The sequence below is a fragment of the Thermobia domestica genome, chromosome 14 (assembly GCF_964235325.1).
Source record: "Thermobia domestica chromosome 14, izTheDome1.hap1.1, whole genome shotgun sequence".
Classification (NCBI taxonomy): Eukaryota; Metazoa; Arthropoda; class Insecta; order Zygentoma; family Lepismatidae; genus Thermobia; species Thermobia domestica.
Window position 1 is genome coordinate 67,797,918 of NC_137467.1, and position 22,903 is coordinate 67,820,820.

Below are 22,903 nucleotides of genomic sequence, written 5' to 3' on the forward strand. Positions count from 1 at the left end.
GAGCTTTACGTGGGAATAATTGTTCCTCTATTGTAATTCAGGAACCGGGAGTGTAGCATGTCTGACAATTGAAAACAAATCTGTACCACACTTCAGATATCAAGGTAAATTTCTCTGTTTTTAATCTTTCAGAGTGATGTCGAATCTGATAAATTTCAATACTTGGGTAAAACGATTACGAGACAATGCATTCTGAACGAAAGGAACTCCCCACTTCTTTGACCAGAGGGACTTCAGGGCAACCCTTTTGCACCAGTGGCTCCACGAGCGTACCATATTCCCAAGTATGCATCCAATTCTTGTGAGGAAACGAACCAATTATCATCATCAAGTTGTGGCCTTGCTTATGTCTCTGTACATTTCTTTATACATTTTAAAATGGGATCGTCAATTATTACTCTCCACCCAGACAGCACAATGCACGTACAGTATTATCTGTCAGGAAAATTAATGTACACCTATTTTTAGAGTCTGGCATTCCTGCGCTCCATCCGTGGAGAGTATGAGAATTAAATCAAGCAAATGTTTACTGAGTGGCAAAAAGAACAGTTTAATCTGAATAAGACATTGCAGAGGAGCACAAGTTGTGAATACGAATAGTGCATAGTGTAAATAAAGGATGACACCGAAAGAGAAAGCCAAAAACAGCTGTTAAACTTAGAAAAAAGAGTAAAAATTGTCGAAGTGGGAACATAAAACTCAAATACAACAAATGCGCCGACAACTAAACTTTCACCACGCCAAGATCTTGGTGTAGTGGTTAAGGTGCTGGCTTACAAATGAAAAGAACGCGAGTTCGAATCCCCGTCAAGAACGTTTTTAAAAAATTTGTTAATAGTACATACAGCTCATGAGAGATGGTAAAAGAGGTCGTATTTAGTCTTTCGTAGCAATTATTATTGGTAATGTTTAGTACTAATAATACTTTTTGTCTTTGCGTATTGCTTTTATTCTCTTCTTAATTTTGAAAGAGAAGAATATCCAAACAAACGCCACCAAAATTCCTCATATTTTGAATATAAACGCCATTTGCAATTAGTAAAGAATAAAAATTGAACGTTCCGATGTAGCTGCAAAAAGTAAAAAGAAAAACATGGAAGTGAAGTGTTCGAATCCATACTCGTGGTTATTAAAAATACAATTTCTACATGCTTCACACCTCCCGACGACGTTTCTACGTTAGCAATTAAGAGGTTTGTGTTTAGGTGAGGCTGGTCAATACGTTTTGCAAAAGGGCCCGGTTTAGCTCTGACGCACCACAGGTGCAAGCAGGGAGCAAAACACCTTTTCTCTCTCCCTCTGTGTGTCTATTTATCTATCTATCTGTGTATATATATATATATATATATATATATATATATATATATATATATAACGCTATTTGTGAATGCCATAACAACCCTAATTTTCATCGGATTGAGACGAAACTTGGCACGAACATTAATTGTTGAAATATCTTGATGAGTTCGTTAACCAGAATAATCAGATGAAAATGTTCAAAATGGCGGCCCTTCAAACTCTTAAAAAGTTCCAAGGGAACCAAATTTTGCCCATACATAGGTATTCAGAAAGTTTGAATAACCTATCCTCTTTTACTGAGATATTTGTGTGCAGGGACTTATTGAAATATTGGACCCGATTAATTGCATAAAGTAGGTTCACGCTCTTTCGCTACGGTCAGCCTTTTTTTTTTTTTTTTTTTTTTTTGCAGGAGGGAGTTATTTTCGTATCGGAACAAGATGATTGTTAGTGATGATATGAAATTACACATTGCAAGTTAAGTAACTTGTGAAACGTGTTATTTGAAAGAATAATATAATAAATGTGCTTTCCCCTAACACAGAGAACTGTAAATCATGTATTTCGAGTTCGGGAGCGTGGATGATGAGGGGTGTTATTTGATTTGCTTTTTAGTAACACATTGCATTGCAAATATAGGTAGGCAACATTAGTGGTAAGTAAAATAATAATAATAATAATAATAATAATAATAATAATAATAATAATAATAATAATAATAATAACAGTAGGTGTTGTTTGTGGCAAGGCAACATCTTCCTCAATTCTTCTTCAAACGTAATAATTGTAACGCCATATCTCCCTTACAAACAAAATATTAGCAATTTATATCGAGAGAACGGGAAATTGTAGAGTGATGGGAGCAACGTTGGACAATATGCACTCATAGTAATCAGAAAAATAAGCGATTTCAATGCAAAATGAACGAAGAGTCATTGTCATGGGTAGTCATGGAGCAACGGCAGAGCCCTCTTTAGGCAAAATGTCTATAACTTATATCGAGAGAACAGTAGGTGATAGTGAGATGGGACCAACGTTCTGCCGTGTCATGACAAAACGCTGTAACTTTGGCGGAGCAGTTTTGCGAAAATGAGCCGTAAAGTTTTCATCCGAAAATGTGATCTTTATCGTGTAGAACAAGTGTAACTGGGCAATAATGGTAAACCAATCAATTTTCACCAAATTTAATCACACAACATGCATTTACGTAACATTACATGTAACCACGTGTTTTTAAAGACAAGATACACCGGTTCTACACGATACAGATCACATTTTCAGATGAAAACTTTACGGCTCTTTTTCGCAAAACTGCTTCGCCAAAGTTAAAGCATTTTGTCACGACACGGCAGCGTTGAACACTGTGGACCCATAAGGCGCATCGAAAAAAATTAGTGGGGGGGCGCCAGCAAGCCTTACTTATTTCCACATAATAATATAAAATTATATTGTCCAAATACACACACGAGTTAGCTAATAACATTTAATATTATTATTATTATTATTATTATTATTATTATTATTATTATTATTATTATTATTATTATTATTATTATTATCGACAGCGTCTTTTCATTGCGTGTGCATGTTTGACATGAAGCCAAAGAGAAGATCCATCATTCGTAGAATAAATAAGAATAGTCAGTTACTTTAACTGTGAACGACAGCGAAAAATACGAAAAGAGTGATTAGCTGTAGCGAAAAGAAACATTACTTTCTCTCAAATGGATAAAAAACCAAGCCGAGATAGATTCGAAATCGCATGGACGGCGTGAAAAGTCAGAGATTTGTCCACTTTTTTTTGACTGACTCACCGAACGTGTTTCAGTAACTTACTTATTGCTAATTTTACTTGCTTCACTCGTTTAACTTGCTTTTTCTAATAACTTATAACGACAGAGACACGAACACAGAAACATAAGGAACAGTTAAAAATCATAGATGCTCTCCCGCCGGGAATCGAACCCGGGACACCAGACACCAAAGTCGCACGTGCTAGCCACAAGACCAGAGCGGAGGGCACTGCTCACTCTCTGTGTCGTTAGGGATTAGGACCACTGTATTGCCAGCTATCACTTCTGTTGGTTGTATACTATGATCACATGTTTCTTCTTTGCTGGAAGAGTTAAACCTACATTCTATGTAATACATGAGGTATTTAGACCTACATGCTCTTCATATAATGTAATAAAAGGGTCATGCTGGGAATAAGAAAAAGAACATTCCTTAGACAAAACGGAAACTATTGGCATCAGAAATATTTATCTACGAGGCATGCGAGTAGTATATTTCAGAATAGTTACTGTTTAGTTCAGTAAACGAAGAAAGGGGCATAAAAAAGCAAATATGTCGCGTCAACGAGATCGACCAGTGTTGACAGAGGCGGAAGCAGATGTGTAGTAATACAACAACTTGGTTTAATTGATAATTGGTTCTTTATTCTGTAGTAGATCGTATCACAACTTTCCGGGAGAGCAGAGAAAGACATACTAACGCTGTCAATATATTAAGCTTTAGTAACACGATCATATAGACACAACTGGATGTAAACTTAAGTTATTAATGTAAACTTTGGCGACATCATAAAAGAAATACGAAAGACATTTTGAATCGAAGAAATATAACATACATGTTTGCAAGCGGAGACAAAGAAACCTAACGTAACCAGACTAAAGACGAACCGTTTACCGCGTAGCGATCAAAGTCAAGCTGTTTTCGAGGGCAAGTTTCGAGTTGAGTCGAGTTTGATAATGGCTCGCTCGCGCGTTCAGTTCGTTTTAACTCGTTTTGAAATAATGGCTTGATTAGACTAGAATTGCGAAAGTCATGAGAAATGTAAGCAGTAACGTGGAATACTTTTAGTGTTGCTCACGACAGGGGTGCATCTCGTCTCGTAATTTTAGTGCACCTCGTCGGGCAATTTTAGTGTATCTCGTCTCGTCTAGATAACGAGAAAACAAGAGTTTTTTTACGAGACAGCCTCAAATGTCGTAATCACTAATATAACTGCTGAAGCTGAAGAGCAACTCGGGTAGTGATATCAACCGGTTCGGCTCGTATCAACTGAGCGAACAGCTCGAGTCGGCTCGGTTGGGATGAGCCGATGACCCGATCCGGCTCATTTAGAACGACATTTGAGCTGAGTTGATGGCTCGAACTTTCTCGGTTGGGATGGGTCCCCTACTCGGCTCATGTGAACCGGTTCAAGCCAGCTAAGTTGAAACTAGTCCATCGGCACGTTTCGATTCAGCTGAACTAAGCCGATGGCTCAAATCGGCTTGGTTGGGTGAGCTGTTGGCTCGGCTCACTTCTCGGTACGGTTCGATAGTGAATGAGCTGTAAGCTGAGCTACTCGAGCCGTTGAGAAGCCTAAACCGGGTCCCAGCTGTTTTGAACATGTTTGGCTGAAGCCTATAACTTTTAGTGTTGCCACGAGACGAGACATGAGACGAGACAGACTACTTGTCCCGTCTCGAAAATGAGAACGTTGGCTGGAATGGCCAAGATTGAAATTGCCAGTGGTCATATAGATTGCAAAAGGAAAATCCAATTTGTGAGAAAACATGTTGAAAAGCCTTTATAGAAAAGTGTCCTTTGTCTATTAAATGAAACAATCGTGATACATGAGCCTCCAAGGATATCATCCTTAATATCTTGTCCCCAATTCCTCTTGCCGTAAACTGAGGAATTCTCATTTTTTTCATTTCTGGCTGGAATGATGCCAAACAAAATCAAAGACCGGGAAGATTTTTACAAGGTCAAGAAACCGAACTACCACCACCATCTATTCAATTTGAAAACTGGGTAAGGTCTACATTAATTACAGGCTGTAGTTGAAAGTTCTGGCTGAGATGGCGGAAGAGAACAGAACAGACTACACTTGTCTTTATTCTCTGGTGGCGGTATTCTTTTTGCTATATGAACCGAATACGGCAATTGAAATATGTCATCTTGCAACTAAAATTTTGTCTTCTCTCTCTCTCTCTCTCACACATACACATAAAAACACACTTTTACCATTTTACCAATCGTTCGCTTATTATACAGCAGTCATGTTGTAAAATTCACCTCTTTGTTTGGAAGCCGGGCGAAGGACAAAGAAAGCAAAAATATTGTAGACGAACCCTTGAAATTGTTTGCTTTTAGCAAATTTATGGTACTAACAATACCACTGGAGTTGAAGAGGATGTACAGGGGGCCTTCCTTTTGTTACGCGGAAATGTTTGATCTGACCAGAGTGCGAAATTGCCCTCTGCTTGCATGTTGAGAGGAGGGGAATACTTCTCTTTCCTAGTGAATAATATGCATTAGAACCTGAATTATCTTCAAAAATGGTATCTTTCAGGCGCATAAAATCTTTCGAACTTGATAAATGTAAAGAACATTTGGTATAATATTCATGGAACTCCGTTGAAAGAAGAAAATATCATGAGAATGATCAGAAAATATCATGAGAATGAGAATTCGAACATTGAAGAACATAATTAGCAGAAAAGAAATAGGATACCCAAACCATATTTTTAAACCTGCTATAAAATGTATTTTTATATCCTATATTTTTACTTATTCCTTACTCCCATGAAAGTATCCTGGGGAGGATATTCTCTCCAATTTTTTCAGACTAAAATCCTTTTATTCGGTACGATTTGCCCCCCTGACACAATCCGAAAAAACAAATGCTGTTAAAATCCATACAGATGACCCTTCCGGGACTAACTCGGGTGCTTCAAGCCGATGGTCTATCGCCGCAGACCGCTCGGCTTGGTATGAAGATGTACGTTGTATGATTGCGAATAGATCACGACAATATAAGAAACTTTAATCCAAAATGGCCACCCAAAAATCAACTTTTTTTTAGACCACTAGCTAATCTGGGTGTACTGTCATGAGTGCGTTACACAAACGGGGCAACCACCACATAGTATCACACACCCCGCGGTTATGGGAAAAGATTTGAACCATGGAGGTGAAGACTGGCCGCAAGCATTCTTTCGTCCGATGTGTCGTTCAGCTCCCATTACTATGACACTTTAAGTAGAGCTTACTGTGCAGTAACATAAAATTTCAATCAAATACTTTCTATTACTCAATAAAATTATTTGGTTTCGAGCTTTTTTGTAATAATAATAATAATAATAATAATAATAATAATAATAATAATAATAATAATTGCAACAAATCTAAACATGCTAAAATGGAAAGTAATTTTTGATTGCTATGGGTTAACACTGTGAAACCTAAAGGCTGGAATATATGAAATCAAAGTTTACACACATATCTATCTCTCTATTTATCTATATATCTTTCCATCTCTCTCTCTCATATATATACAGACACTATAAAGCAAGTGGGTTGATAGTATACGGTAGTGTCGGGGATGGTGAAACCTTTACATCGAACTTTGCTTGTCGTGTAAACATTATTAGACATTAGTAGCTTCATCTTCGACGTACCTATGAGCAATTTACTGTATATTCGTGTATTAAAACTCGTGAAACAAATTTCAATGTTTCAGAATGAAAAAAAAGCCAGGGTCGAGAAGCCTCAGACAACTAACAGCAGAGATTTATTATCTTGTAAACTATTTGTCCTTGCCTTGTGAGCTTATTTGAATTTATTTTTAAGACCGTTAGGCAACTGTGGCCGAATGGATGATGATGGGGAAATTAGTGGAATGAAGAAAGTAGTAGGATACTAGACAACTTCGAGAAAACACACACATTCGAAAAATGAAATGAAATTAAATGAGTTTTCCGTCCCACGGTTAGGCTAAAGGAGACAGTGATGATGAGTAATGAATGAAATGGTGGAATGAAGAAAGTGGGAGGAAACGGGAAAACCCCCAGAAAACCCACGCAATCGGTGTTTGTCCACCACAAAGTTCACTTCGCGGGGCTGGGATCGAACCCGAGACCCCAAGCACCAGAGGTGAATGCTCTACTACTAAGCCACCGCGGTCCCCACACACATTCACTGTTTTTCCACCACAAAGCGCACATAGCACTAACCGAGATCGAACCGACTACCACATACACCAGAGGTGAAGGCTTCAGAGTGTAGCTACCGTGACATTTCTTGTCTTGTGTGTTCTGGGTAATACTTGTAACTTCGTTGTATCTTGATTAGCATGGTGCAACCTGCTACATTTTACTTTCGTTCCCATGGTATGCTGCTATATTTTTTACGAGACAAGACGAGACAAAACGAGACAAACGAGACGAGACGAGACGGAACAGAACCTCTCGAGACAAGACACGAGACGGGACGAGCTCATTTTTTTGAGACGAGACATTAGACGGGAAGAGCTCATTTTTTTTGAGACGAGACATGCTTTGCTGAAGTCTCGTCTCGTCTCATCTCGTCTCGTGGCAACACGTAAGACTTTGAACAATTTTTGGCTCGAGCTTCAATACTTGCCCCTTCGGAACTCAAGCACAGAACGTGACCGATGTCCTTCCCTCCTGAAGACTTCTCGACGACCGAGATCGACAGTCAATTGGCTTTTACTATTCAGATACAAATCGTATAATAATAATAATAATAATAATAATAATAATAATAATAATAATAATAATAATAATAATAATAATAATAATAATAATAATAATAATAATAATAAAAGTTTTAAACTTGCCCTGAAATTTGGCAAAACTTACTTAAAAGTAGAGATTTTGGGGAAAGGGTTCCGTCCCTTCAAGACACCTCTGCAACTACCAACAATTTAAACTACAACGTTCCGTTGAAGTTTCATGTAGAAAGTATTCTACTGTATGTTTTAAGGAAAATAACTGTAATATATATAACTGAATATCACGCAACAGTGAGGCATATAATAAACTAATTTTTAGGATATGGAGAGGTAAATATAAAAGCTTTACTACAAAATACCTACATAGAGCATAATTCAATGAGCTCTGAAATATAATGTAACGAAATAGCCTATGTGATTCAGTCTACAGAGCAATTGTTACTTAAAGGATGGAAATACACTATTTTGAGAATCGAGACAAGACAGGAAATGTTTACCATACTTTTCGTGTCGTCTCGATTCTCATCTCCAAAAAGAGACGAAAATTTTGAGTTAGCCTTGACCCGTCTCGAATGTAAAATGTTAATTCTCATGTTATTTTATTTGTTTTAGAAACGAGATGAGAAACTCCTCTTCTCGTAAGCAACATTAAACCAAACCTACATATTCTTTCCAAATGTCACGTTTCTGCTTGTAATGGTATGACCTGAGCGATAATTAGCTCCTAGCTTTTAATCTTCTACAAGATAATAATTATTATTATTAGTTTATTATTATTACTATTATTATTCCTGAAGATTTGATAGTGCAAGTATTGAAACATCCGAGTATTCAAATATCTGAATATAATAAAACGTATGTTATCGCCGATCAATCGCCATCAAAAATCGTAAAGTAAAAAAAAAGTGCATTCGCACAAGCACATTGACCACTGAACCGCGATCGCTACGCGGTAAAAGATTCGTTTTTAGTCTGGTTACGTTAGGTTTGTTTGTCTCCGCTTGCAAACTTGTATGTTATATTTCTTCGATTCATAATGTCTTTCGTATTTCTTTTATGAAGTCGGAAAAGTTTACATTAATAACTTGAGTTGTTCTTAAACCGCTGGTTCACAAGATTGTTTTTTCTCCACACGAAACTACAAATATGACAGATTGAATTCTCATACACCGCATTTCTTTCAAAGCAGTCGCCATTACCTGCTCAGACTTATTTTCGCCACGATTCATATTAACCAAAACAAATTCATTTTTTGGAAGCGGAACTTTCACTTTCCGGATTTCGGAAAATTATGGAATTTAGTTAAACTCCCTAATTCAGAGAAATTTCGGAACTCGGGAAGAATCTGGATTTTAGAAAATTCCGGAATTGAGAAAAACTCCGGATTTCGAAAAAATCCGGATTGTTCCGAATTCCGGAATGTTAACGAAATCAGAAATTTCTAAATTCCGGATTTTTTCGAATTCCGGATTTATTCGAAAATGGGAAACTTCCGAATTCCGGAATTTGTCCGGTTTTACCTTCCGGAGTGCGGAAAGTAATAATTCCGGAATTGGCTATCCGCAGTTTATGCACAACCTTTCAGAACATTAAGCTAGTAGCTGTCTACAAACTAACAAGTAATGCAAAGCATTTTATACCCTGCAATACGTCATGTATTAAAATCCGACAGCAGTTTCAGTATCTAACCAGAAATTGCATGTATCTAGTTACTGGAAGCTGAGGTATGAAGAATTGTATTGTATCTTATGTTTTTGTGTCTTACACAATCCTGCAAACCACTGAATATCTAAACGCCTTTCGTTAAATCAAAGTTGTAGTACTCACAGTTACATCCATTTTTGTCTATATGATCGTGTAACTAAAGCTTACTATATTGACAGCGTCAGTAAGTCTTTCTCTGCTCTCCCGTAAAGTTGTGATACGATCTATTACAGAAAAAAAGAACCAATTATCAATTTAACCAAGTTGTTGTATTACTACACATCTGTTTCCGCCTCTGTCAACACTGGTCGATCTCGTTGACGCGACATATTTGCTTTTTTATGCCCCTTTCTTCGTTTACTGAACTAAACATTAACTATTTTGAAATATACTACTGCGTATGCCTCGTAGATAAATATTTCTGATGCCAATAGCTTCCGTTTTGTCCAAGGAATGTTCTTTTTCCTATTCCCAGCATGACCCTTTTAATACATTAAATGAAGAGCATGTAGGTCTAAACACCTCATGTATTACATAGAATGTAGGTTTAACTCTTCCAGCAAAGAAGAAACATGTGATCATAGTATACAACCAACAGAAGTAATAGCTGGCAATACAGTGGTCCTAATCCCTAACGACACAGAAGGTGAGCAGTGCCCTCCCCTCTGGTCTAGCGGCTAGCACGTGCGACTTTGGTGTCTAGTGTCCCGGGTTCGATTCCCGGCGGGAGAGCATCTATGATTTTTAACTGTTAATTATGTTTCTGTGTTCGTGTCTCTGTCGCTATAAGTTATTAGAAAAAGCAAGTTAAACGAGTGAAGCAAGTAAAATTAGCAATAAGTAAGTTACTGAAACACGTTAAGTTACAAAGCACTGAGTTTTCAAGCCGTCCATGCGAGTTCGAATCTATCTCGGCTTGTTTTTTTTGTCCATTTGAGAGAAAGTAATGTTTCTTTTCGCTACAGCTAATCACTCTTTTCGTATTTTTCGATGTCGTTCACAGTTAAAGTAACTGACTATTCTTATTCTTATGATGGATCTTCTCTTTGGCTTCATGTCAAACATGCGCACGTAATGAAAAGACGCTGTCGATAATAATAATAATAATAATAATAATAATAATAATAATAATAATAATAATAATAATAATAATAATGTCAAATATTACTAGCTAACTCGTGTGTGTATTTGGACAATATAATTTTATATTATTATGTGGAAATAAGTAAGGCTGGCTGGCGCCCTCCTCCGTCATACTAGTTTTTTTCGATGCGCCTAATGGGTCCACAGTGTCCAACGTTGGTCCCATCTCATTATCACCTACTGTTCTCTCGATATAAGTTATCGTCATTTTGCCAAAAGTGGGCTCCGCCGTGGCTCCATGACTACCCATGACAATGACTCCTCGTTCATTTTGCATTGAAATCCCTTATTACTCTGATTACTATGAGTGCATATTGTCCAACGTTGCTCCCATCACTCTACAATTTCCCGTTCTCTCGATATAAATTGCTAATATTTTGTTTGTAAGGGAGATATGGCGTTACAATCATTACGTTTGAAGAAGTATGGAGGAAGATATTGCTTTGCCACCAACAACACCTATTAATACTAATAATAATAATAATAATAATAATAATAATAATAATAATAATAATAATAATTATAATAATAACAATAATATTTTACTTACCACTAATGTTGCCTACCTTTATTTGCAATGCAATGTGTTACTAAAAAGCAAATCAAATAACACTCCTCGTCATCCACGCTCCCGAACTCGAAATACATGATTTACAGTTCTCTGTGTTAGGGGAAAGCACATTTATTATATTATTCTTTCAAATAACACGTTTCACAAGTTACTTCACATTCAATGTGTAATTTCATATCATCACTAACAATTATCTTGTTCCGATACGAAAATAACTCCCTCCTGCAAAAAAAAAAACTGACCGTAGCGATAGAGCGTGAACCTTTTTTATGCGATTAATCGGGTCCAATATTTCAATAAGTCCCTGCACACAAATATCTCAGTAGAAGAGGAAAAGTTATTCAAACTTCCTGAATACCTATTTATGGGCGAAATTTGGTTCCCTTGGAAGTTTTTAAGAGTTCGAAGGGCCGCCATTTTGAACATTTTCATCTGATTATTCTGCTTAACGAACTCATCAAGATACTTCAACAATTAATGTTTGTGCCAAGTTTCGTCTCACTCTGCTGAAAATTAGGGTGGTTATGGCATTCACAAATAGCGTTATATATATACAGATAGATAAGTAGACACACAGAGGGAGAGAGAAAGGTGTTTTGCTCCCTGCTCGCACCTGTGGTGCGTCAGAGCTAAACCGGGGCCCTTTGCAAAACGTATTGACCAGCCTCACCTAAACACAAACCTCTTAATTGCTAACGTAGAAACGTGGTCGGGAGGTGTAAAGCATGTATAAATTGTATTTTTAATAACCATGAGTATGGATTCGAACACTTCACTTCCATGTTTTTCTTTTTACTTTTTGCAGCTACATCGGAACTTTCAATTTTTATTCTTTACTAATTGCAAATGGCGATTACATTCAAAATATGAGGAATTTTGGTGGCATTTGTTCGGATACTCTTCTCTTTCAAAATTAAGAAGAGAATAAAAGCAATACACAAAGACAAAAAGTATTATCAGTACTAAACATTACCAACAATAATTGCTACGAAAGACTAAATACGACCTCTTTTACCATCTCTCATGAGCTGTATGTATTATTAACATTTTTTTTAAAAAACGTCCTTGACTGGGATTCGAACTCGCCTTGTTTTCATTTGTAAGCCAGCACCTTAACCACTACACCAAGATCTTGGCGTGGTGAACGTTTAGTTGTCGGCGTATTTGTTGTATTTGAGTTTTATGTCCCCACTTCGACAATTTTTACTCTTTTTTCTAAGTTTAACAGCTGTTTTTGGCTCTCTCTTTCGGTGTCATTCTTTATTTACACCATGCACTATTTGTATTCACAGCTTGTGCTCCTCTGCAATGTCTTATTCAGATTAAACTTTTCTTTTTGCCCCTCAGTAAACATTTGCTTCATTTAATTCTCATACTCTCCACGGATGGAGCGCAGGAATGCAAGACTCGATAAATAGGTGTACATTTATTTTCCTTACAGATAATACCTGTATAGTACATATTCAATTGCACGGATGCAACATGTGTATAATCTGTATAAATTCACGCCTGTACATGTGATGCAGATAAGTGTCACAGGTTCTATTCAACATCTTCACGTGCGCAGTGCATGTGCAATGAACACGTCCTGTACAAGTGATTTACACCTACCATAGAGTTGATTTACACGTAGCACGTATTCGATTTATATGTAATGCACAGGTGATTTACATGTAGGACACATCTGATTTACATATAGGACAGAGAAGATTTACACATAAAACATAAGTGATTCTACACCTCGTACCCAGATGATTTACGGGTAGCGCATAGGTGATTTCCAAGCAGTGCACAGGTGATGTAAAAGCATAATGATATGAAACGAAAAATGAAAGAGTTTATATATTTGGTGCCTTACTAGGGTGGGTCGTATATTTTTGGGTTTATACATGTCAGATTCTATGAAACTGACTTTCTAGTCTCAAAATGCCAGTTATATGCGCTTGGGAGGGATAGGGTGGCTTCTCTGGGGCCGGAAAAGAGGGTAAATTTAGTACAATTAAGCGTTTCTACAGCTTTTTTCGCTCTTGCCTTTTCCTTCGGGACCTGCTGGACCAATATGAAGATGAACGTGACAATTTTTTGGATAGCATCGTCACTGGAGATGATACGTGGTGTTATCACTACGAGCCGGAATTCAAAAGACAGTCCATGGAATGCTGATTTTTACAAGCGTGACATACAGGCTCTGGTTCATCGTTGGCAAAAGTGCATAACAAATGGTGGGAATTATGTGGAAAAGTGAGTCTGTAGCTGAAATATTGCTCTGTTTAGTTGTGCTGTTGTTAGTTATGTATCTCCATTAGTTTCCATAAAAGAGGAGGCATTACTTTCGGAACGATTTTCATAGATTTGACTTAAAGTGTTATGATTGCTCAGAGATACAATGTAATCGAGAGAGCTGTGGCACATATAACAATTGTGCTTCAAAGGCTGGAATCATAACTTCTCAAAAATCTAGCGACATAACATCTGCTTTAACTGTAGACAGGAACAAAATAAAGATTGTGAAACTTAAACTTGCTCGGAATTTAAAAGAAAGTTCTAGAAATGATGATCCCATTAAAAGCCTATACTTTGATGATCGAAGGGAAGACACTAAAATACACACAGGCATCGTTAGAGAAGAGCATTTATCACTTGCGGCTGAACCTAACTCTCAATACGTTGGTCACGTGACACCATTCTCTGGCTCTGCACATGACGAGACCACAGCTATTTTCGAATACATCATGAACCAACTCAGAGTTGGCTTTGATAAAGTTGAGGTTCTTGGGTGTGATGGAACATACACTAACACTGGTTGGAATAGAGTTGTTCTTCGAAAATTAGAGGAACTAAGAGGAAAGCCTATGCAATGGGCTATTTGTCTCTTGTATTTTAATGAGCTTCTGTTCCGAGCTCTCTTCACGCATATTCACGGCGCTTATTCAAGCCCCTATTCTTACACAGCTCCCATAGTTCCAAAACTATCTAACTGTCAAAAGCTTTCAGTGTGGCTATTCAAACCAATAAAATGTCACTTATCTCATCATAGTCCAGAAGAGCACAGAAAACTCCGAAAAGACCTGAGATGCTTGTTCCAGATATCTCAAGCCATTGGCTCCGGAGCATGCTCGGAAGAGGTTGTTTCTATGTTCCCTGGCAAACTAAACCAAGCTAGCTGGTTGACTAGCGCAAACAGAATTTTAACATGTTATATTGCAACAGAAAACATACCAAGAAATTAATGGAAATTGCAATATTCATACTTAGGAGTCTGTGTGCTTATGCAATACTGTATCAGAACATAGTCTTCCATTGCTGATGGCCCTCTCACGTCTTTGAGACCATTTATAGGTCTAGATACTTACCAAGGAAATACCAGGCTGTAATCCGTTCATCCATTCAGACGAATGCATTCTTTGCACTCACAGAAAATTTCTTCTAACCATGATGACTGATGGTCGACTTGCTGTCCGACAAGATGCATTACATAAGATTCTTAGTGGTCGAGAACACGAACCAGAGAACCTCCATAACTTCATTAGATATAACATCATTCCCAGACTGAATTTTGAGGCAAACGATTACACTGCAATGACCGTTTGGGAAAGCAGTGATGTTTCAATAACTGCACTACCAGTAAGTTCTCTGCATGGTACCAAACAAACAGCTCATGGTCAAACTTTCACTACCTGACAACACTGTGCCAGAATGGTCCTTCAACGTTCATCCGTGCCACACGGTGGCAGTAGAACGGATAGTGAAATTGGTCACTGAAGAAGCCTCCCGAGTACGTGCCAGTGGCGTTAGAGGCTGAATAATCAGGTCAACCTTACTTTCTAGGCAAGCTGCGTCTAAATTTCAATCAAAGTTTCAATTTGTGACAATTTGTCCTGACATTGACTAATCGGATCAGTTCATCCGACCCAATATATGGTTGGCTGATTGGATACGCCTAGCGGAGGAGCCCTAGGTGCAGCCTTTGATAGTGTTGGGACATGTTTGCAAAATTTGGAATGCAAGTGTCGGATCGAATGTTAGCCACGATTCAGAATTTCCAACGTCCACTCACGAAGAATAATTTAAAAAGATGTTTAGGAGTATGCTCCTTTTTGCGACGGTATGTTAACAATTTTTCGGAAATCCCTCATCCCCTTCAATTTCTGCTTCGGTAAGATCAAGATTTTAAGTGGGGAACCCAGCCACAACAATCTTTTGAAGCTCTGAAGAAAGCAATTTTGGAAACCGCAACCTTGATGGCATACAAACTAGAGAAGGATCTACACATTTACACTCATGCGTGCAAGAAGGGTCTCGCAGCTGTAGCAAAGCAACCTATTTCAGACGATCCTGAAGCTGAATTAGTGCCGATCGCATATGTCAGACGAGCAGTTGGATCTTCAAGGAGGAATTTGTCTGTGTACTACTTGGAACTCTTGGTTCTGTAGTATGCTCTGAGATCTTTCAGATATTTCGTTGTGGGTCGACATGTCTATCTCCATACAGACTTCAAAGCCATTACGTTCCTTCGCCACAGTAAGAACCTGACAGGGAAGTTAGCACGCTGGATGTCTAAGATTGATACATACGATTTTACCATCGCCAACGTTAAAGGTACCGACAACATAGAGGCTGACTGGGTCCTTTTGTTAAACATAGTCGCGACAAGGAAGATGAAGAAGAGAGTGCCTCTCACACGAGAATTTTCCTAATCGAAGACATGGATCTATATTATATCGCAAAAGAACAGCGAGATGTGGTATTGAAGAAAATTATTGATCACTTGGAGGATCGAGCAGAAAAGGGTCCAGCTTATGAAAGACAGGCATCATATATTGTTTTGTACAATAATGTAACATACAAAGTGATTAAGATACCGTTTGGTAAGGTTTATTTATTAGCAGTGCCATCGAAATTGAGACATTATATTTGAGAAACTGCATTACGGGTAACTGGGTGCGTGGCATGGTGGATTTTCCAAAACATACGATCTCTTAGTAAAGTCTGTCTATTTCCCTAACATGAAAAAAATTGTGAATGATAAGTGCCAATCTTGTGTGACTTGTCAGTTGTTAAAAAGAGGAGTAGAAAACAGTTCGGTAGTCTTCAGGCACATCCTAGCGTCCCTCCTTTCTTTAGAATTTATGTGGATCTCGCTGGGACTTACCCTAGTAGTTTTATCTTACGCTACAAATTTCTAATCATAGTCATAGATGAAGGAACTCGGTTTTGTATTACTGGTTCTCTGCCAGATGCTTCTGCAGCTTCTCTTAGTGCTTTCATATATGACAACGTCATATTGAAGTATGGGAAACACACTCAAATTTGTTGCGATAGAGATGTTGCATTTACCAGCCAAGTATTTAAGGAGTTATGTAAAATACTGGGGACTCAAATACATTTCGCTGACGTTCAAGGGCATTTTTCTATTGGGAGCGTAGAAATAGCAGTGAGAAATATGGATAAGCAATTGAAGACCGCCTTAGACTAAACTAACCAATAACGTTTGATTGGGCTTTTACCAGAAGTGACCTTTGCCTATAACGTAACGTTCAATTTCTTCATGCAATATTCTCCTTTCCAATTCCCCCACGCTTTTTCTCCTCGGTTGTTGTATACCGCTATGTTGTGTACGGAATGTCAATTTTCAGAAAACCAGCACAGATTGGAACGACTAAAGTATATTCGCGAAAAAGCCCAGGAAAATTTGTATAACCAACACCTGACGTCCAAGCAGTCTTATGACAAGGCTGCGGATACAAGAATTCAAGCAGGGTGAAGCGGTTTGGATTTTTGATCTGTCTAGAAAACGAGGACAATGTGCTGCTTTTACGGGGAAGTATTTTGGACCTGGTCAAATTGAGTGCAAAAAATATGATAACAGCTATTATGTTAAGTTTCGCACACTAGAGGGCAGATTAAAATAGAATCCTTTTCTATATACCGGCTTAAGAAGTATCATCCACCTGAGAAGGGAATATCTAAGGAGTTGCAAAAGTTAGAGGATTAGGACACAATAATATTGGGTGAAGGAGTCCAGGAAAAGGATTTTCAGCAGGTGGACGAGTCTAATTCCTTTTTGATGCAGTATCAGGAAGGGGAAGGCGCGAGGGAAGCGGATTCATTGTTATTCGAGATGTGAAATTGATGCCCGTAATTCCGTCCTTGGACAAGATCGGACTAGATACCAAGTCAATGCCAGATGTAGAAAAACCAAATTTTCCCGTTAACGAGGGAATCAACCGGAAAATGGCTTTGTATTATGAGTCTATTACGCCACTGGCATGAGAGGCGATTGTAAATTCATCCAACACCTAGTTGCAGCCAAGAGGAGGTAAACTTGATGATACAGTCTTTGGCGCTAAGTGAAATGAAGCAGAAGTGCAAGAAAATTTGTCACTTGAAACCATGAAATGCCGTATTACCCCAGGATATAACCTACCTGTAGAATACTTTATACTTGTATCTGCCCCCGATTATAAAAATGCTAAGCGACTAAGAACGTGTTATGAGAAATCCCTACAGCTGGCTATGGACAATGACATAATGACCATTGCCTTTGCAAAAATAGCTACAGGAGCATTTAACTACCTGAAATTGGAAGCTGCAAGAATTGCTTTGAACGTACTAAGGGAGTATCTCGAGGAGTACCTAGATTATTTTGAAAAAATAATTTTTGTTCAATTCGACAAACAAAATCGGATTATTTACGAGAAAGGGATGCACGAATATTTTCAGAAATAAGATTTTCGTCCTTTACAAGAGCATAAAATATATACAGCGTACTTAACCTAGAGATTAGTTTATTAGTGGCCTAACAGGGAGCTATTTCTATGTTAATTTGCAGTATGTTAGTACAATCTTTTACCACCACCATAAAAAATCCTGTGTCCACTGTTCTGTTAAAATGTAGGTCCAGAGGAAGTATTAAACCATCCTCCCAAAATAGTTTCAGCTATGATTGTTCTACCTTCGCCGTAGAAAATAGGATTAGATGAAGTACTGAGATGTTCTTATAGGTATTCCACTTACCTAGAAAAAAAAGAAACATTCAAATTAGTAAGGCAATTTAATATATATATGCTTAGGCCTACAGAGATAACAATCAACAGAACATGTGAAAGCTCGAGATTTCTCATTATGTTTAATTTGTGTTTCAGATAACCTATCTTGTCTTAAGCTGCATTGTCCTATCTTACTCTTTCCAACATGTGACGTCTAATAACACCGATTTCCAAATAACATCTTGTTTATTTTTCCGTAAACTCCCAAATGTTATTTTGTACCAACATTCATTACCGATATCTTTCAATTTAACATTCTCCTTTCCACATGATGTTAAGGTTTCTCCTCTTTTTGAATATCTGCATTGCAACGAAAATGACGCTCTAGCTCCAAATGTCTACAAAGCAGCGAAAGACTTACATGATCTGCAAATCCATATTAACGATTATTTTTAAGGCCTCCAAATCCACGATTTCAATTATTATCAACAAGATCTCCACGTGCATTGCTAGGGTACATTGGGAAAGCATTGAATTGGTGTCGTGACGTAGCTGACAGTTCTTCTATTAATTCGATAGATAAGAAGGAATTTTATTAGGAATAAACATTATTGAGTTTACAAATTCAATTATTGGAAACTAATCTATATATTCAGAACACAACTTCAGAATTTTTAAGTTTTTAAAATCAGATATAGGATAATTTTCAAAAAATTAGAAACTTTTTGGCAAAAATATTGGACCAAGAACATGATCTGGGAGATCACCTCAATAAGCTTGCGAATCGAGTCCATAAAGAGGCCATTTCGTTCATTCAAGAGCTTTATTCGATTTTAACGTAGTTTGTACAGTTTCTACAAATTTTTAAATATGATCTGACAATTCAGGTGTGTACAAATGCAAGTCTGAACCCTAATATAATTCCTTATAAAGTGTTGCACGTACATTTGTCTGAATTTGAAATATCATTTTGAAAAATCGATATAAGTTAGCCATAGATAAGTCATTATTGGAGATGTATTATTGAATTAATGTTTTGACTTGTTCAATCGCCGACACGTACATTTAACTAGAAATAAAAATTCCGATCGTTGAAATACAGCCTTCGTTTGAATTATATGATGTGCAGCCACTTCCGTTTGCTGTATATAACCAAACTTGTACCGTGGATATCCAGCCTTTAGTTATGGCAGTTCAAGATTTAAAAAAAATCTTATACCAATATGAACAAGCCTCCTTGCTTGTCATTATAGCCAATCAAAGTTATGTAGGATACCTACACACACTGTGATACGATATCGTTTAATAAATTGTGCTCACGCAGCTTTCGTTGCAAGTACAGTCAAGGAAACATTACACAATTGTGACCATAATGCTATGATTCGAAAGAAGCATAGATAATAGACATTGGATCGCATGTTTGTTTCAATACACCCGCCAGAATTTTTAACTTTGAAGACTAGAGAAAATGTGTCTACTATTCGAGTTCCAGAAGAAGCCAGATTATACGGAGCCCTTAGAATTCGAATACCATGCAATACTAAATTAATTGTGGAGAGAGAACTTTTCGTCAGATCCGACTTTCCGTGTATCGACAATGGCCTTCCTCCGAGCCAGCTTGTCTCTAGTGATCTGATGCTATTACAATCTACGTATAAACGGAATGAAAATTTTAATGTTTCATATTTTCTTAATGATGTTTGGAGTTCTTTGAACCGACATATGTATATATTAGCTTTAATGATAATTGACCAGACGCCCATTAAGATACCCATCTATAAGAATGAATATTTTATACCAGGAATTATTATCATTTGGAATATCCTCATCACTCTTCTACTTATTTATTTGCTAAGAGAACATGGAATTTTCAATTTTATATGGTTTTGTAGAAAATGTAGTGCGTCTACTGAATTTTCAATGCTAGAATTGAGCTACTTTTTAGATATTGTGCAAACCGTTATTGCAATTGTAAGTCTAATTTTGCTCTATAGAGTAATGAAACAATTGGTGATGATACGCCACTGCAGACGAAGAGTATTGAGAATAAGAGTAAGGAGAGGATTGAAGAAAGAGAACATGAACCTGAAGTGATCCCAGAAACGTTCACTACTTCGAACAGAAATGAGGATGCACATTCAGTGTCAGAATTGAATTTACCTCCTCCTCCAGCAGAATTAGTAGTGACGGAAGTTTTGGTACAGAGATTATGCTGCCGCCTTCTACCGTCTTGGAATTAAAGAATACTAAGCTGAAATCTTCATACATTTCACACTATATAGTGTATTCTAAAAAGTGGATACGGAAACTGAGATGTCGACCAATTCACGCATTTTCTGAAACCGCATCTAGAAAAAATATTAGAACGTATATATGCATGACCATGTAAAATTGAGAAGAATTACCGGAAATACTTATATATATGAATTTAGAGACCTTCGTTTTTTCTTTTCCCCATCCACTATTTTATTTCCAACATAATTTTACTAACACAATCGAGTATTGGGCGATAAAACCTAATCCAACCTCTAGCTATCTAGTATTCCCAACCTAATCAGGAAATGAGGTATGTTTATGTTGGAAATAATGAGCCCCCGGCCCCCCTTTAGACTATGATATTAAGGAAATTGTAAATAAGATATTAATAGGAAATTGTTTAGACATTTTGGGCATTTGGTCAGATCATGTATATGAAGTACTTATACAAATTCTTACTTTTTCTTTTTTGTATGTTTTTCTATTTTCCCCATTTTACTGATGCCTCCTTCCCACCTCTACTGAAATACTATGATCACCCTCACACTTTCACAGAAACCATCCCCCCTGTCCTCAAATAACCACACTTCCTTTATTTATCTTCCCTCAGCTATTTTTGAAGATACCTTTATATTTTACCAGAGGTGTCAATCATACTTTTCACCGGATAATAATGTTACCTGATATCCTACTCATTTTACCACGTTTCACCCTAATTTTCCTTATTTTTTATATTTTCCTCATTTCCACTATTTTTTGCAACCAGCCCTCAACACGATATTGGATCCACGTTTGATACATCTACATTTAGGTACCTTGATTTGAAAACGCTTTTTCGAAGCCTAATAACAGTTATTTTAATCAAATGTGACTTTCCCAATACCATTATCCTTTCTTAAAGTATTGTGACCCCCAAACAGCTAATATAACTTGTCATTCGTTTTGCTTTCATCCTTCTGTTTATAAACAAACATTGGCCATTACTATACCGACAGTCTTTGCGAATACCCGCATCCCTCCCTCATAGCGTCATGGGAGTCATCTTGGAAATTTTCATGTTTACATCATCCCACAGCTTAGAAACTGTGTTCCTTTGCCATTTTTTTGCAATTTCTATTTCTTTATATTATAACATCTATATTTTTCACTTTTTGCCCCTTCTGAAACACACCCTCCCTTAATGTTAATCCTAGATACACATATACAGAGTCACATGTTTCTGATAACCTCAAAAAGTATTCCCTTTCTCTCCTTTATTTTTTGTGTTCTCCTCAGCACCCCTTTCTGTACCAAAATGCAGCACGCCACGGCTAAAAAAACAGGATCTATGGACATCGGGAAATCAGCAATCAAATTTGGACCTCACGACCATTTGGCCACAACCCGACGCCTCTCAACACGCCACTGGATCCAAGTATGATACACCCACATTTAGGTTGCTTGACTTTGAAAAGTAGGGATGCGCTCGAGTCGAGACATGTCTCGAATCTCGACTCGACTCGACTCGAATTCGAGTCGAGATTCGAGTCGAGACACACTTTGTAAAATTCGAGACGAGTCGAGTCGAGACGGCTCTTAAAAATCTCGACTCGACTCGAATGTCTCGAAAATCTTTCTATAATTTTTAATATTATTTTGAAGAAAGTATTCACTCAGAAACAGCCTTGAAACCAATTCCAGCTTTTATTCCTTCAGAAAGGTACAGAACGCATAAAATTAATAGTTAATCTTTAAAGATCAAGATTTAATTTTCAGCTCAATTCAGTTAATTAGAACTAATAGTTAATGTCGTTGTATTTGGTTGTACTGCAAATATAATGATAATAATAATAATAATTGATTATCTAGTTTGTGTAAAACTATTATCCGTAATCTAAATCTAGTTTGTGTAAAACTATTGCGATAAAGTGAACTTCATAAATTCTCTGAATGAGCAGTTGGTAGTCTATAGTGATATAGCATAGTTATAATTATTGTGTTTTCGTTCCCATGAACGCAATAGGATTACGTAACTTCTGGATTATTCGCTTGCCCAACTATTCTGAGGCTTTAATATGTTGCAGCATATCACGAGCTACGGATAATATATAATGTAACATTTGTTGTACATCATATATTATGATACGAGACTATTTTACATAGTATATGTTATCTAATATAAATAAAATAAAGAGTTTGTTTGTGTGTTTGTCTGTCTGTCTGTGCGACCTGGGGACGAGACGAGTAGACCGAGAGTTCCCAAAATTTAGTCACGGGTACCTTAGTCCAGGCCCCAGATCAAGACGAAGCGCTTTTTTAATTTCGAAGCAGGGGGGTCTCGGAGGGACGTTTACTGGGACCGACCTGGGGACCAGACAAGTTGACCATGAGTTACCAAATTTTGGTCACGGATACCTTGGTCCAGGTCCCAGT

At 37.4% G+C, this 22,903-nt stretch overlaps 1 protein-coding gene across 1 annotated transcript; it reads left to right on the plus strand.

Annotated features, from left to right (window-relative positions):
• Positions 1–17,639: 17,639 nt before the first annotated feature.
• On the plus strand, positions 17,640–20,475 carry LOC145669856 (macro domain-containing protein PG1779-like). The gene is made up of 2 exons (XM_081738202.1): positions 17,640–17,855; positions 20,230–20,475. Exons 1-2 carry the CDS (start codon positions 17,640–17,642, stop codon positions 20,473–20,475), a joined length of 462 nt encoding a protein of 153 aa, XP_081594328.1.
• The last annotated feature ends 2,428 nt before the right edge of the window (positions 20,476–22,903 follow it).

Bases quoted from the DNA above. Each gene is read 5' to 3' on its own strand.
- LOC145669856 (XM_081738202.1), top strand. From the start codon at position 17,640: ATGAAATGCCGTATTACCCCAGGATATAACCTACCTGTAGAATACTTT. The intron at 17,856-20,229 runs GTACTAAGGGAG...TTTGCTCTATAG, and splicing joins CTGCAAGAATTGCTTTGAAC to AGTAATGAAACAATTGGTGA.